General features: G+C 42.0%; 1 protein-coding gene and 1 long non-coding RNA gene across 3 annotated transcripts in view; one reads left to right on the forward strand and one right to left on the reverse strand.

Moving 5' to 3' along the window:
- The window catches only part of LOC105496781 (ubiquitin specific peptidase 10), an 81,088-nt gene that overhangs the window by 44,400 nt on the left and 19,970 nt on the right, over positions 1 to 16,718 (forward strand). For both annotated transcript variants that reach the window (XM_011767380.2, XM_011767381.2), the window contains exons 4-7: positions 628 to 1,668; positions 15,272 to 15,363; positions 15,922 to 16,031; positions 16,451 to 16,506. In XM_011767380.2, the coding sequence (XP_011765682.2) occupies positions 628 to 1,668; positions 15,272 to 15,363; positions 15,922 to 16,031; positions 16,451 to 16,506 (1,299 nt within the window). The remainder of the gene's footprint in view (positions 1 to 627; positions 1,669 to 15,271; positions 15,364 to 15,921; positions 16,032 to 16,450; positions 16,507 to 16,718) is intronic.
- LOC139359932 (uncharacterized) lies at positions 10,804 to 12,754 on the reverse strand. The gene is made up of 3 exons (XR_011616635.1): positions 12,692 to 12,754; positions 12,254 to 12,369; positions 10,804 to 10,930 (listed from the first exon to the last, which is right to left on the reverse strand). It is a non-coding gene; the product is annotated as an uncharacterized lncRNA (long non-coding RNA).

The raw sequence follows: 16,718 nt of genomic DNA on the forward strand, positions 1-16,718 counted from the left end.
CAAGAGATGAAGAATTCAAAAGAGTGCTCTGAAGTGCGCCTTTATATATACGATTCTCTCCTGTTGTTGTTGTTGAATCTTTTTTTGGCATCTTTTTTTGTTTCTAAATTTATACTTTCTAATTTCTCCCATCCAGAATATATAGGGTTCTTTGCGTAGTTCATGTTTTTGGAATTAATCAAATCACGTTAACTAGAGAAGCTGATTTAACCATGTTTTAAGTCCTTAAGTTAGTTGTCATGATCCTTTAAAATTTAAATTGTCCAAAATACATATTCCTTTATCTTAGGCATAAGGCAGCTATAAGAAAGTCAGATTCCATTGAGGGATATTTTTAAACTGGCAGAATATTACTTGCTTTTTATTACAAATGTATTTTAATTTCTACTTTCTGAAAGCCTTCCTTAGCTAGGAAGATAAGTACAGGCTTCTGCTTTTCATATCCCCAAATTAAATAATTTTATGGTTTCATTTTCAGCAAATTGTTCCACATAAGTAAAGGACGTAATAGGTTTGTTGATTAGGAAGAGAATTTAAGGTTTTCATTTTCAAAGAGAAAGTGAGTGATTACTGGTACTTAGAGTTTGTAGAACTGTATTCTTAACTAATAGTTTGTTTTCTAAACAGGACAAGAATATCAGAGAATTGAGTTTGGTGTCAATGAAGTCATCGAACCCAGTGACACTTTGCCGAGAACCCCCAGCTACAGTATTTCAAGCACACTGAACCCTCAGGCCCCTGAATTTATTCTCGGTTGTACAACTTCCAAAACAACCCCTGATGGTATCACTAAAGAAGCAAACTATGGCTCCATCGACTGCCAGTACCCAGGCTCTGCCCTCGCTTTGGATGGAAGTTCTAATGTGGAGGCGGAAGTTTTGGAAAATGATGGTGTCTCAGGTGGTCTTGGACAAAGGGAGCGTAAAAAGAAGAAAAAGCGGCCACCTGGATATTACAGCTATTTGAAAGATGGCGGTGATGATAGTATTTCCACAGAAGCCCTGGTCAATGGCCATGCCAGTTCAGCAGTCCCGAACAGTGTCAGTGCAGAGGATGCAGAATTTATGGGTGACATGCCCCCGTCAGTTACGCCCAGGACTTGTAACAGCCCCCAGAACTCCACAGACTCTGTCAGTGACACTGTGCCTGACAGTCCTTTCCCCGGAGCACTCAGCAGTGACACCAGGACTGCAGGGCAGCCAGAGGGGAGCCCCGGGGCTGATTTTGGTCAGTCCTGCTTCCCTGCAGAGGCTGGCAGAGACACCCTGTCAAGGACAGCTGGGGCTCAGCCCTGCGTTGGTACCGATACTACTGAAAACCTTGGAGTTGCTAATGGACAAATACTTGAATCCTCGGGTGAGGGCACAGCTACCAATGGGGTGGAGTTGCACACCACGGAAAGCATAGACTTGGACCCAACCAAACCCGAGAATGCATCACCTCCGGCTGACGGCACAGGCTCTGCATCAGGCACCCTTCCTGTCAGCCAGCCCAAGTCCTGGGCCAGTCTCTTTCACGATTCTAAGCCCTCTTCCTCCTCGCCGATGGCCTATGTGGAAACTAAGTATTCCCCTCCCGCCATATCTCCCCTGGTTTCTGAAAAGCAGGTTGAAGTCAAAGAAGGGCTTGTTCCAGTTTCAGAGGATCCCGTAGCCATAAAGATTGCAGGTATAGTTGAAAAGATACAAATCTAGAGTGAAGATGGGAACAGACCTCATCAACTGGTCTTATAGACTGTGGTGTTAGAGTGTTACCCATAACAATGGTAGATTACCTGTGTGTTAATAGCAGTGTCTGAAGAATGCCAATGTCTTAAATGTTCTCTAGAAGTAAGACAATATAGAAACAAATGGGAGGAGAGGGTTGTCAAAACTTTAAGTTAAGTGAAAGATCCATGCCTGTTAGTTCTTTTCTGTTGACAAGTTACATTTCCATTTCTTGCCTTTTGTTCAAGTAATTCTGCTCCACGGTGTGAATGTATAATGGACTTTTTCTGTGATATACCTTTGGTGTGATAATCCTGATTTGTACTCACTGTGTGCTCCTTCCTTTTTATATTTCTTAAGATATAAGAAAGCATTTTGTGAAATAACATGTTTTTGTTTTTATGCCTATTTTGCATTGAGTAAATGGATTTTATTCAGAATTTTGATAAATCAACGTCAGCTCTTGAAAGGAAGAGAATAATGTTAAGAGTTCAGCCCAAAGTTAATATTTTATTTTGAAGTGCTAAGGCTCCAAGGTAGAAACAATTACGATAAAAATGGAAAGCTGCATAATTCACAGGTTGTTTTTAAAAAGTTACAGTAGGAAGTCAGAAATGCAGCACGGTATGAAAGAGGTATGTGTGCTCACACAGCCACATGTTGCGTAACGATGGATGTGTGCTCTGAGATGTGCATGTTAACATCAGAGAGTACTACACAAATACAGATGGTAGAGCCTTCGGCTAGTGGTGCAGCCTATTGCTCCGTGTCCAGCATGTCACTACTGAGTACTGTAGGCAGTTGTAACACAGTGCTAAGTATTTGTGTGCCTGAACACATTTAGACATAGAAAAGATACAGTACAGATAGGGTATAAAAGATGAAAAATGCTTCACCTGTACAGAGCACTCATCATGAATGGAGCTTGCAAGACTGGAGTGACTCTGGGTGAGTGAGTCGGTGATGAGTGCTGAGTGAATGTGAAGGCCTAGGACAGTACTGAACAAAGCCGAGCTTTATAAACACCGTACACTTAGGCTGTACTACGTTGATTTACACATTTTTCCTCAATAAGAAATAAACCTTAGCTTACTGTAACCTTTTTACTGTTTATTTTACTTTTAAATTAAAAATTCTAAACTTTTTGACTCATGAGAACACTTAGCTTGAAACACTGTACAGCTATACAAAAATATTTTCTTCCTTTTTATTCTTATTCTATAAGCTTTTTTCTATTAAAATTAGTTTTTAACTTTTTAAACTTAAAAACTAAGACACAAACATCAGCCTGGGCCTGAACAGGGTCAGGGGCATCAAGACGTCACTAGGCAACAGGGCATTTTCAGCTCCATTAGAATCTTGTGGGACCATCATCTGTGCAGTCCATCGTTGACCGAAACATTGTTACGCTGCCCATGGCTGTACCTGCCTAAGAAGCAGAAGCTCGGTCATCAGGTTGGATTCTACTAAGCTTGGTAGCCGGATCTTCAGATTCTTACCCTAGCAGCCAAGTTAAAATAAGCTGTTTCGTTTAGGCTCTCTGTAATACTTTCTGATGTGACCTTTTGGAACACTTGACAACCATTTTTTTTTTTTTTTTTTTTTGAGATGGAGTCTCGCTCTGTCACCCAGGCTGGAGTACAGTGGCCGGATCTCAGCTCACTGCAAGCTCCGCCTCCCGGGTTTACGCCATTCTCCTGCCTCAGCCTCCTGAGTAGCTGGGACTGCAGGTGCCCGCCACCTTGCCCAGCTAGTTTTTTTTGTATTTTTTAGTACAGACGGGGTTTCACCGTGTTAGCCAGGATGGTCTTGATCTCCTGACCTTGTGATCCGCCCATCTCGGCCTCCCAAAGTGCTGGGATTACAGGCTTGATCCACCGCGCCCGGCCTGACAACCTTCATTACCAGGATGTAGCAGCAAGCTGCCAAATGCACACCCTTCTGTGGAGGGTCAGAATTGTGTAAAAAATAAAACACATTCTTTGGATGGCAGTAGGATGATAGCAAGCAATGTATACATTTTTTTAAGAGTATTTTATTCCTTATACAAAATACGTTATCTCAGGTACTCTTGTTGCTCTGAAGTTCTCTTAAAATGAAGAAATAATAGGCCATACATCGTTATTTTGGGCTTTATATATGTTTTTTAAAGCCAGGTGATTTTTTTTTTTTTTTTTTTTTTGAGATGCGGCCTCTCTCTGTTGCTCAGGCTATAGTGCAAGAGGCTCAATCTTGGCTCACTACAACTCCGCCTCCTGGGTGCAAGTGATTCTCCTGCTTCGGCCTCCCAAGTAGCTGGGATTACAGGCACATGCCACAACGTCCAGCTATATTTTTTTTTTTGGATTTTTAGTAGAAATGGCGTTTCACCGTGCTGACCAGGCTGGCTTCAAACTCCTGACCTCAAATGATCTGCTTGCCTCAGCCTCCCAAAGTGTTGGGATTCCAGGCGTGAGCCACTGCACTCAGGCCAGGCAGTTTCTTTAACACAGCTTTCAGGATGTATTTATTGCAAGGACTGATATTGTAAGATAGATTGTGTAAGCCTTTTGTATAGATTACTAAGTTAAAAGTTTATTTTTAACCTATAATGAGAAATACACAGTGGGGTGCTCTTAAAAATGCATTCTAAGTTCTAAGTCATGAGCATTATTTTTTTTTTTGAGAGGGGGTCTCACTCGGTCACCCAGGCTGGAGTGCAGTGGTGTAATCTCAATTCACTGCAACCTTCTCTTCCTGAGTTCAGGCAATTCTTCTGCCTCAGCCTCCCAAGTAGCTGGGACTATAGGCGCCCGCCACCACGCCCAGCTAGCTTTTGTATTTTTAGTAGAGACGGGGTTTCACCACGTTGGCCAGGCTGGTCCCGAACTCCTGACCTCAAGTGATCCTTCCACCTCCGCCTCTCAAAGTGCTGAAATTTCAGACGTGAGCCACTGCGCCCAGCCGAGAACATTATAGTTTTGTTTCTAAAATAGCTCCACAAAGGAAAACCTCCCATCCTAGGGAGGTTTTCTCAATCTGTATTTAAAATAAGAAAGGAAAGCTTCATTTTAAATGTTTTAAAACATTCTGCTTAGTCATATGACTTTAAATATAGTTTGATAAATAGTTATGTTCTGTTTATGTTAAAGTCTAGTTGAAGTAGCTTTGTCAAACACTGAAGAGCCTCTTAATGACTAGTAGAGGAAAGCCTTGCCACACACAGTCCACGTAATTATTTTTGTATGGACATAGTGTAAACCCCTCCCCAACAGATTATTTTTTTAATCCTATTTTGGTTAGATCAGTTATGAAGATGTTTTAATTTTCTGAGTGAAAGTGGAGCTTCTTTAAAAGTACGTAATTCTTTTCAGCCTGTTTGTTGAGCCTTCGATATGCAGCATGTAATTGCTGACAGTTTCAGGATTCTCGTAAAATATAGAGCAGTAGAGTCACATTAAATAACTCTTGGGATCATATAGGGCTTAGGGAGAATGGCATTGTTTGAACTTTTTGTTGTTGTTTTATTCTCCTACTTAGGGATTTACTTTATAAAAGTACCAAAATATACTCAATTTGTTACAAGTCAGAGATCCACTACCACAAATTCCCTTTAGTGGGCATACTTTTTTTTTTTTTTTTTTGAGATGGAGTCTCGCTCTGTCCTCCAGGCTGGAGTGCAGTGGCACTATCTCGGCTCACTGCAAGCTCCGCCCCCCGGGTTCACACCATTCTCCTGTCTCAGCCTCCTGAGTGGCTGGGACTACAGGCGCCTGCCACCACGCCTGGCTAAATTTTTTTTTTTTTTTTTTTGTATTTTTAGTAGAGACGAGATTTCACCGAGTTAGCCAGGATGGTCTCCATCTCCTGACCTTGTGATCCGCCCGCTTTGGCTTCCCAAAGTGCTGGGATTACAGGCGTGAGCCACTGCGCCCGGCCTAGTGGGCATACTTTATTTAAGTGTAGGCCCACTTATTTTAAGCAGCGTTTAACTGAGTGAAAGTCTAGTTTCATTAAAAGATCTCTTGATGTTAGTTATAATAGAATTTGACTTGCATTAGTATCTGTTTCTACTGAGACAGTGGTATTTGTGTTACTAACTTTTGGGAAAGAGGGAGTGGGGAATGATTTAGACATTAAATGTATTCCTTTCTGCCAGGCATGATAGTGTGGAGATTGAGGCTTGAGGATTGCTTGAGCCTAGGAGTTTGAGGCCAGCCTGGGCAACATACTGAGACCCCCGTCTCTTAAAAAAAAAAAAAATTTTATACACAAAATGCTTAGAGTAATTTGTGTATTTTTTGTCTCAAGTTTGTTTCAAATACCCACATTTCTGGACTATTTCCCCTATTGTTAAGCCTGCTTAATAAATGCCAACTAGTTTTTATGCTATCAGAAGTGAAATTAAGAAGGCAGATCGACTAAAAGAAAAAGAATCACATGTAAGGCATTTGGAAGTGAAATACATTAAACTCTTGATTACTCTTAAACTATCCACTTCAATGGGTTCTACTTGGATCTTCTTGGTGGCAAGGCCATCTCCTGGGTGTAGGTTATGTGTCAACATTTTCTTCCATTGGCTGTTTTTTAAGTGTAAACTGTTCTTTAAGAGGAGAAGGACACGCCAGGGGAAAGCAAGTGAACTGAACACTCAGTGACTTCCTTTAGCCTCAAGGGAAGGATGAATCTAAACACAAAAGACCAGTCCTGCGGAGGGTTGGAGAGGGATCTGTGTTTCAGTGACTGGTGTGAAAGGAGATGATTGCCGTTTTTCAGTAGGAGTCAACAAAAGGAAACTTGAAAGTCTTAATACAGCCTGGCATAGTGGCTCACGCCTGTAATCCCAGCACTTTGGGGAGGCTGAGGTGGGCAGATCACTTGAGGCCGGGAGTTCAAGACCAGCCTGGCCAACATAGCGAAATCCCGTCTTTACTAAAAATATAAAAATTAGATGGTTGTGGTGGCTCGTGGCTGTAATCCCAGCTACTGAGGAGCCTGAGGAGGGAGAATAGCTTGAACCCGGGAGTTGGAGGTTGCAGTGAGCCGAGATTGTACCGCTGCACTCCAGCCTGGGCAACAGAGTGAGACTGTCTCAAGAAAACCCCAAAACCTAATAGCTTGTGTTTGAAAGTAGTTGCAAAACGTGACACCCTTGTTTTAAGAGTGAGTATGGCGGACACATGGGGAGCGCCTTTGCTGCTGCTTCCCTCATTAGCACAGATACTTTGGAATTGCCCGAACATGTGATGTTTGAAATTGAACATATGCTTTTAGTGAAGGTTGTACTTTTCCTGGGTCTTTACTAAGGAACATTCCTCATATACTAGACTGAATGGTATCAGATGCTTTCACATCACAAGTAGAGCAATTTTGTATTTGATGTTTTGCTTTCAAATATATGCAACAGTGTATTTCGTTTTAACAGAATATAAATAATGGTGGGTAAGGAGAGTGGCCAACTGCTCGATAAAATAAGTTAAAATTCCAGTGACAGAGAACTAGAAAAACTGAACTCTTGAACAGCTCTGAAAACATTGCGTTGAAGTATCTAGCAATGTCATTTATTATGAATTGTTAGTCAAAACCTGTTTATATGATTTTGCACAGTGGTTTTATACCTAAAAGGTATTGGATCAAGAAAGTAAGTTATTACAATTTGGGTCTTCTGGAATGAATTACCCTATCCGTGTTTATTTAAGTATAAATGAAAATACAGTTATGTGCTGCTTTAATGATGTTTCAGTCAACAACAGACCGCATGTACGACGGTGGTCCCATAAGATTATAATGGAGCTAAACAATTTCTAGTGACCAGTGAGTTGTGTTACAGTTGCCTACGATATTCAGTACACAACATCCTGTACGGGTTTGTAGCTTAGGAGCAATAGGCTCTAGCATATAGCCTAGGTGTGTAGTTGGCTATACCGTTTAGGCGTTTGATCCCACAATGATAAAATTGCCTAATGCCACATTTCTCAGAACATATTCCCATCATTAAGCATGGCTGTGTATCCTAAAACTGATCTTTATTTTGGCAGTTTATAAATCACGCATATACTTTCACCCCCTCCTTGGGGGAAATTGTTTCTCAGATATTTTGCATTCCTCTTCAAACTCGGAAGTACACAGGCAGGGGTCATGCGTCATGATCTAAGTTAAAAAGGCATGGCATCCGTTTACAGGGATCCACCCTTGTGGATTGAGAGTTTAGTCCACATCTGATTCGATGTTTGTATCCTCACATTTATTATACATCTTTCCACTTCAGAAACATAAGTTGATCTGCAGCCAATGGTTAGTGGTACATTTTGGTCACTTTGCTGCCCTCCATCTGGTTAGGTGACCAAGATAGTGTGTGTTCTTCCAAATTGATGAAGAAAAGCACTTGGAGAATGTTCTGGACAGTTAGGAAGATGACAGAAAAGCAGGTCAACAACACCAGAATGTCGATTATGGACCAGTTATTGAGCCCTAAGAATCAGAGTTCTGCACCTTGCGTTTTCATGGATTTTTTGATGGCAACATGACCTCCAAGTCCTAACTTTAGGAAAACAGAATTTGATGTATAAAATATGTGTAAAAATAATCATAGCTTATAATGACATAAAAGTTTACGATGCTGGTATTGCCTTTGAGTTGATAAACAATTTCAGTGGGCTGATTTGTGGCAGCCCTTGTGAGCTACCATCTACCATGTATGTCTTAAAATTAAAAAAAAAAAAAAAGACTGTTAAGCAACTCTGTTTTTCTGTATGTCAGCAGATTTCATAAGAGTGAAATTTCAGTTCAGCCTTTTAATGTGAGTTATTACAAAAGTGAACTACGGGTTTCAATTTCGTGTCTTCTATGAGTCATTCTAGCATTTTGTGCCTTTTCACACACACTGTTCTAGGCAGCCCCACTGACTGCTGTGACAAAGATGGGTTTGGGAGGCCATCTTCCTAAAGTTGCTGTCTGAACAGCTAAGTAGTAAATTATATCAACCATGATGAATTGAAAAGAAGGCTTCTGGGGAAAGTTTGTTATTACAGCCGACTTCTGATTATATGCCCTAAAAGAAGGTAAAATAGATACACCAATGGCAATGACTTGGGAATGCAGGTCAGACTTAAAGTTTCAACCTAGAAATTCCCTGCCCTCTATCCTTGGTGGCCCGCCTTCCTCGTTTTGATTCTTTTAGCCTCCATAATTAGAGTGTGTATTGGACTTTAGGCTAGGAATAAAATAGTAAATGAAAATGTTGATGTTGAAAGAGGAATTTAATTAAGTGGAGCGAAGAGTGATATTAGACATTTGAAAGTGGTATTAGTTCTGGCTTGTCCATAAGACCTGACGTTTGAATGATAACAGTAGGATTCATTCACTTGAACATAATTCAGCCCAGTCTTAGGAGGAATTAGAACTGCTTTTGCCCCCCTGTTCTTTCACTGCGAGGGAGAAGAGGAACTCGTGAACTTCGTAAAGCGTTAGTGTCTCCTCCAGTTTATGGTTATTGAAATGAGTCAGGATGGAAGGCTTGATGTACATGTGATATGTTACAAAACTGGACCTTAACTGTTTCTTGAGTGTTTGGATCTTAAGAGAATACCTTTGACAATAAGTATTTAATCTTCATTTCTTACAATCATTCCTCTTAAAATGGAGCTTTATTTAAATTTTTTTTTTTTTTTTTTCTGTCACTCAGGCTGGAGTGCTGTGGCGTGATCATAGCTCACTGCAGCCTTGAACTCCTGGGCACAGGTGGTCTTCCTGCCCCAGCTTCCTGAGTAGCTGGGACTACAGGCAGACACCACCATGTCCAGCTAATTAAAAAAATTTTTTTTGTAGCAACAGAGTCTCACTGTGTTGTCCAGGCTGGTCTTGGAATTCCTGGACTCAAGTGATCTTCCTGCCACAGCCTCCCAAAGTGTTGTGATTACAGGCATGAGCTGCCACACCAGGCCTGAAATAGAACTTTGTTAATACATCTTTAATATGTCAAAATGTTTAAAACTTGTCAAGATTTTAAGGAAGTTGGGCTAACATTTCCTCTTGAGATGCTGAAAGTTGTTGGTTTTCTCAAACGCTTACATAAATTAATTTGCTTTTCCCTTCTCCTTCCACCTCTATTAGCTCTTTATTTCCTAGGGGGGATTCTGACGTCTGTAATGAGCTGACCGTCATACCGGGAGTGGTCTGCTCATGTATTTACACGCGTGCTCGTCTTTGCCATAGCTGAGCACGGTGCAGCTCCTTATCTGTTCCGGGTGAGGAGTGATCTGCCGCAGGCTGCAAAATGAATGAAGTGGCAGAGGAGTGTGAACCCCGTCTTCCTGGTTTGTGTGCCTGGGCCCTTGCCCTTTACTGTGCGTCTTCTCAGGAGCTGTCATTTAGACTTTCTGGACCAGGAGCTAAATGACCTTTAAAGTCTGTTGAGTCATTTCTAACAAATATGAATGGAGTCATTTGCCATAACCAACAACTTTAATCTCCAGATGTTTAATTCATCCTGTATTACTGTCTAATGAGAACTTACTCTATGCCACGCACTGTCTAGTTGGAGTAATGATTGGCCTTGCCTTCAGGGTAGTCTGAGGCATAAGATCAGAAAGGAATAGATGGCAGCTGTTTGTAGAGAGAAGTGATTGTTGGCAGAGGGGTGTTGAGGGGAGAAAGCAAGGAGGGGAGGCCTCATGCAGCTAGTAGGGATGGCAGTAACAGGCTGAGGACACAGAAGGCCATCAAGTCTTGTTACCTTAGATGGGGCAGACTTTGTTGAGCAACACACCACTAATGTCAGGTAGGCGGTGATGAGGTCGGCTACCATGGAGACAGTGTGGAGAATCTTGAGTGCCTTCTGTCGGTCTTACTCTGAGATTAGGATGTAGGATCATTATAAGAGACCAATAACAGAATGATATGGTATTTTAGTTTATGAAAGACTTGCCACTAGATAAAATTTTTCTAGAATAACGGAATAATCATTAAGAAAAATCTAGGTTGTTCAGTGTGTCTTCTGTATTTTCCAAGTCTGTAAAAGTTTGTTCTACGTTTAACAACATTGTACCAGAATGGCCTTTCAAAGACTGTCAAAGGCTTGAAGAAAAGCTGGTGGAGAACATTCCCTAGTACATCTCCTGAGGGTCCATTTGTTCTGCTGTTTCGGAGATGGTGCTCATTGACTTTTGTAGGTGTGTGTCTGAAATGTTGCTCCTTGCAGTTACTGAACAAACCACTGGGTGATGCTAGAAGACTTGATTTTAATACTGTGGAAGAAAAACCGTGAAACTGCTTTTTAACCTGCCTGCGCCTCAAAATAAGCAAACTGGAAGCTGGCGTCGATTTAAGGGAATGGTTGAGGTAGAAACTAAAGGTTTCTGTCTGACCAGTTCACACTGTTTCACAAATAAATGCTGGAAAAAAGTCGGTTTATAGTTTATTTATATATCCTCTGATTGCATGGAGATTGAATGGTCAAGCTTCCATGCCATACAGATTATTCTGGGCACGTAACTCAGTTAAGAACATGAAAGGAGGCCAGGCACAGTGGCTCACACCTGTAATCCCACTACTTTGGGAGTCCAAGGCGGGCAGATTGCTTGAGGCCAGGAGTTCAAGACCAGTCTGGTCAACGTGGCAAAAACCCTGTCTCTCGACTTTGTCTCAAAAAAAAAAAAAAAAAGCTATGTTTTCAGACAGAGCTTAGTGCAGCCAGTTCTTGATTGCTCTGCACCTGCTTTCCTTTTAAGAGTGAAGTTAGCCTCCACTCTTAAAGCATGTTTTTGAGTCTGTTCGAACGGGTCAACAAGGAAGGGAAGTTTCAGGCAGATCTTGTATGCCTGGCCCTGGTGGCTTCCTTCATTTCCTTCCAGTATCAGTGCTAAACAGGAATGAATGTCTTCAAGCCCTGTCTCACCCACCTCTGGCATCTTCACCCTGACTCTGCCCTAGAAGACCTTTCCTCCCATATCGTCAAGAAAACCAAAGTTGCTGTTTCACTCATTCTCCTACCCAGAAACTTTGCTGCTGCATCTTCCTGGATCCCTAGCTCCTTGCGCCCCATGATCCTGTCTCCTTCCTCAGCCCAGCTTCTGACTGAGCAGCCTCCATTTGCTGTCTTCACTCCTACACGCTGCCCCTGCATGCTTCTCGCTTTTCTACCCTTCCAGCCCTGTACTCTGGGGACCTGTGCGTATGTTTGTGTAATTATCAATCTGTTGAACCAGGGAGATTGAGGCTGCAGTGAGCCATGATCTCGCCACTGCACGCCAGTCTGAGTAACAGAGCAAGATCCTGTCTCTAAAATAATAATTATGGTTGGGTGTGGTAGCACACATCTGTAGTCCCAGCTACTTGGGAGGCTGAGGCACAAGAATTGCTTGAGACCCAGAGGCGGAGGTTGGAGTGAGCCAGGATGGTGCCACTGCACTCCAGCCTGGGCGACAGAGTGAGACTGTTTCAAAAAAAAAAAAAAAAATCAGTCACTTGCTGGTCTTTGGATATAAATATACCATTTACTGGTGTCATCTGGGTACCTTTTACCAACATCTCTAAAACTGAACTCATCACTACATGAAACAAAAAATAACCTGCTCATCCTGTTGTATTCCTGCTCTAGCTGGATAGCACCGCTGCCCCAGCCAGTGAGAACCTTCTAGTATCTCTCTTCTTCCTCAGCTTCCATTTGGTGTCTTCAGCCCCTGACCTTTCTTTTTTTTTTTTTTTTTTTTTTTTGAGACGGAGTCTCGCTGTGTCTCCCAGGCTGGAGTGCAGTGGCGCGATCTCGGCTCACTGCAAGCTCCGCCCCCTGGGTTCACGCCATTCTCCTGCCTCAGCCTCCCAAGTAGCTGGGACTACAGGCGCCCGCTACCACGCCCGGCTAATTTTTTTGTATTTTTAGTAGAGACGGGGTTTCACCGTGTTAGCCAGGATAGTCTCGATCTCCTGACCTCGTGATCCACCCGCCTCGGCCTCCCAAAGTGCTGGGATTACAGGCTTGAGCCACCGCGCCCGGCCCGGCCCCTGACCTTTCTAGAGTTTCTGCAGCCCTTGGATTCGGCTAAGCATCCTTCCCCAATCCCCCAACACCCCTTCAGCTTAGCCTGTACAGTGTGTGTTTGGAGCCAGGGACATCACAGTTTGTCCCTTCACTGGTCTGCGAGCTCGCCTAGGGCAGGACCATCTCGCATTCATCTCTGTTCCTTGCTTACCTGGTGCCCACGCCATAGCTCACGCCTGTAATCCAAGCACTTTGGGAGGCCAAGGCAGGTGAATCACTTGAGCTCAGGAGTTCCAGGACCAGCCTGGCCAACATGGTGAAACCCTGTCTCTCCTAAAGATACAAAAATTAGCCGGGCGTAGTGGTGCACATCTGTAATCCCAGCTACACTGGAGGCTGAGGCAGGAGAATCACTTGAACCCAGGACACAGAGGTCGCAGTGAGCCGAGATCGCACCACTGCACTCCATCCTGGGTGACAGAGCAAGACTCGTCTCAAAAAAACAAAGGTTTCTATGTTAGAAAGATAGCAGGTTTTGAGTCTTAAGGTTAGGTTAAAAAAAAATGTCATTTGATAAAAAAATACTATGGCGAAGACTTGTTGGAATCATGCTGGAGTTTCTATTTGAGACACTATGCCTTTACGTCATTGATGGTTATTTGAAAATGCACATTTTTAACACTGCGATTATATTAGTAGCTGTTCTGTGGCACACACTAGAAATGATAGACTGTTATGATGATATGGTTTAAAGACAAATGTAAAAATCCACTGTAAATAGATTTTAAGCCTGTGGGGAAAAGTAAGTATCTGAAACCTTGGAATAAAAGGGATTGTTAAGTGAAGCCTCTTATATATTGAGGAAAGGGCTCAACCTCTTAAGTCAGGTAGACCCAGGTTCACAGGTCATTTCAGCTGTTATGTGACTTCAGTTTTCTCATGCGTAAAATGGGGGTGGTAGCTGTCTCTGATAGTAGGGTTGTTATGATAATTATGAATAATATACACAAAGCTTCTAGCACAGTGTCCCCCACATGACAGGCGCTGTCTCTGCTGGGTGTCATCACATGCAGGCTTGGGGTTCAGTTAGTAACTGATCCATTATTCATTTATTTCAAGGCCCAGTTCTGTATTCCATATTAAGAGAGAGAGGAGCTTTGCACACTTAGTCTAACTGAACACATTCCACAGAATCTGTAATGTTTTCCTTTCTACAGAAGAAGAGCTATGCAGAAATGATGCCCTACGCTTCTTCAGTTAGAAGGAAGAGGACATTTACTCTCATAGGAAGGAAGGAATGAGAGGGGGTGTGTGTGTGTGTGTGTGTGTGTGTGTGTGTGTGTGTGTGTGGAATTTTGCAAATTAATTTCTTCATTTGATCAGTGCTTGAAGTCTGGGATCTGCCAGTACAATGTAGTTTAGAAAAGAAAGCTTATTTTTGAGCCATGTCTTACGTGGATGCTAGTATCAAATGTATGCCATTTTGGTTTTTCTTTCCTATATACAATTCGTTTATTTATTGTACTTTATTTTTAAATGAATTTTTTATTTTTGTTGGTACATAGTAGGTATATCTATTTGTGGGTTCTATGATTAGTGTACAATTTAAAAGTAAAAGAGACAGTGTGGATTGGCTACAGATTATGGAGTTGAGGCCCTGGCTATGCTACCTGGCTCCTGTGTGATCACAGGTAAGTTAGTTAGTCTTTGGGAGCCTCAGTTTCTTTTTTGGTGAAAGGGGCAAGGTGGTGGTACTCCTAGATTACTAAGGATTAAGTCCAGCCAATTAACATTTGTAAATTGTAAAGAACGTGCTAAGTGTGGAAGGGTTTATAAATTGTAGCCATCACCATTAGAAGATTCATAGTGGGACAGGGGGAGACCTTGTTTTAAAGCATTTCTGATGGTTAATTCTATAAAGATGTCATTCGCAGCTGTTTTAATACAGAAAAAGAGTGATGTCCACTCAGGGTGAACCCGAGGCTAAGCAGCGTGTTTGTGAATGGAATAAGGGAATTACAGTGTATAAAACAGTTGCTAAATTGGATTTCTAGTGGACAGTTTAATTCGTAGGAGACTGTTGTCTCTGAAAGGAATATCTTGACTCCCTGAACAGCCAGTGAACATGCGCAGTGATGTGTAGGGTCAGCATTAGATGCTGGCGATGCAGAGAGGACCGAGACACGGGTTCTGCCCAGACATCTTTCTGTCTAGTGTCTGAGACACCTTGCTGCTAATGAGACACACCTGGCTAACAGTGTTTAAGGAAAAAAGGCTGTATCTCTCAAATCTATTCTCTAATAATGTTACTGTGTTCACATTTTTTTGTTTCTCATTAAAATAGGTAGTTCTTGTGTTCCCTAATTCTGTTCCCCCCAGGAAGATTAAATGTTGCTGTTTGAGGGAAAAGATTAATTTCAGAAAAGTTTTAATTAAATAGTGTACTTGATGTTGAACTGAATGAAGCCTTAACAGTATGCATTTTCTTTGGATGTGTGCTTTATTGAAGGGATTTTAAATGCTCTCCCAGAGTAGAGCATATGAAATGATTTGAATATTCTTCACTAGATGTTGTTGATTTCTGAAATATGCTTCTTCCCTCTTTCAGAGTTACTGGAGAATGTAACCCTAATCCATAAACCAGTGTCGTTGCAACCCCGCGGGCTGATCAATAAAGGGAACTGGTGCTACATTAATGCTGTATCCTTCCTGGACGCCGTCCGCAAGGCCAGCGTGTTGCAGCTCTCCCTCCTTTGGGTGCATGGGACTTAGTTCAGCCTCCGTGGGCCATCTAGCCCTACATTTGAATCCCCAAGCCTGGTTTATTATGACTCGGTCCGCCTACCTTGCTTATAAACAGCGTTATTCCTGGCCGCAGTCCGTCTCCCTCTAAAAGAGAGGATCTGTTGGCATATGAATGAGGGCTGCAGACAAGCTGACTCTCATTCGAGTGGTTACAGATCATAGGGCAGAGCAGCCACTTACAACTGGAAATTTGGTTTTAACTCATTGAACTATCTTGGATAAGTCAAGTTCTTGAATACAAACGATTGACTGCTTCGTAGATCCTCATATGGACATCACAGGAAAGTTACCCTAGTAATGATTTGGTTTATTCCTTTTTGTGGTGACGTGTCTAAGTAGTTCAATGTCCTTAGCTTACTTAGGTTTTCAGAGATGTTCTTGTGCTCAACGTGCCTTTAGGAAATGTGGTGTGTCTGTTTCATTCCTTTACGCTTCCTTACTGCCACTATGTAGACACTGCAGGCACTGGTTGCTTGCCCGCCGATGTACCACCTGATGAAGTTCATTCCTCTGTATTCCAAAGTGCAAAGGCCTTGTACGTCAACACCCATGATAGACAGCTTGTAAGTAAGGTGGTGAAAGATGTGTTATGTGGTGGGGTTTTTTCCCCTCTGATAATTAGAATTGAAATAGTTTAGTAAAGCTCTTGATGTCCTGCCAGTGAGTCCTATAATTCTGTCTTTTATAAAAATAGATTGTTCGTGATTTTATATGGAAGTTAACCAGAAATGGAATTGCAGCATTATTTGTGTTCTTTAGATTCAGTAGAAAATATTTTTAGTGTTTACCAGCATATATCACTTAAAATAGACCAAAAATGCATATAGAAAAGACTTGAGTTCACTAGCTATTACAGCATTGGTTACCTAAAATCTACTATACTCGTATAGCTGATATTCTACTTAGCCATCAAAGGTCTTTAGTGAAAGTATATATATACTGTTTAAAACTGCACTATTTAATGTTTTTTCCCCATGTTTAGTGTTCGGCTAATGAATGAGTTTACTAATATGCCAGTACCTCCAAAACCCCGACAAGGTTAGTAAAAATGAGTTTTGTTGATGCTCTTACATATTGGGAGTTATGGAGACAGATGACTTAAATTTGGTAAATTCATTCATGGTGGGAAGAAAATGTCTGTACACCTGTGCCATTCTCAGCATTCAGCCGGGTGGGGGGTGGGGGATTTTGATGATGTTGCTTTTTTCATCATTTGTGACTTCATTGTCGTTAGGAAAACCTGTGTCCTG

Source organism: Macaca nemestrina, chromosome 18, assembly GCF_043159975.1.
Source record: "Macaca nemestrina isolate mMacNem1 chromosome 18, mMacNem.hap1, whole genome shotgun sequence".
In the NCBI taxonomy this organism is placed as follows: domain Eukaryota; kingdom Metazoa; phylum Chordata; class Mammalia; order Primates; family Cercopithecidae; genus Macaca; species Macaca nemestrina.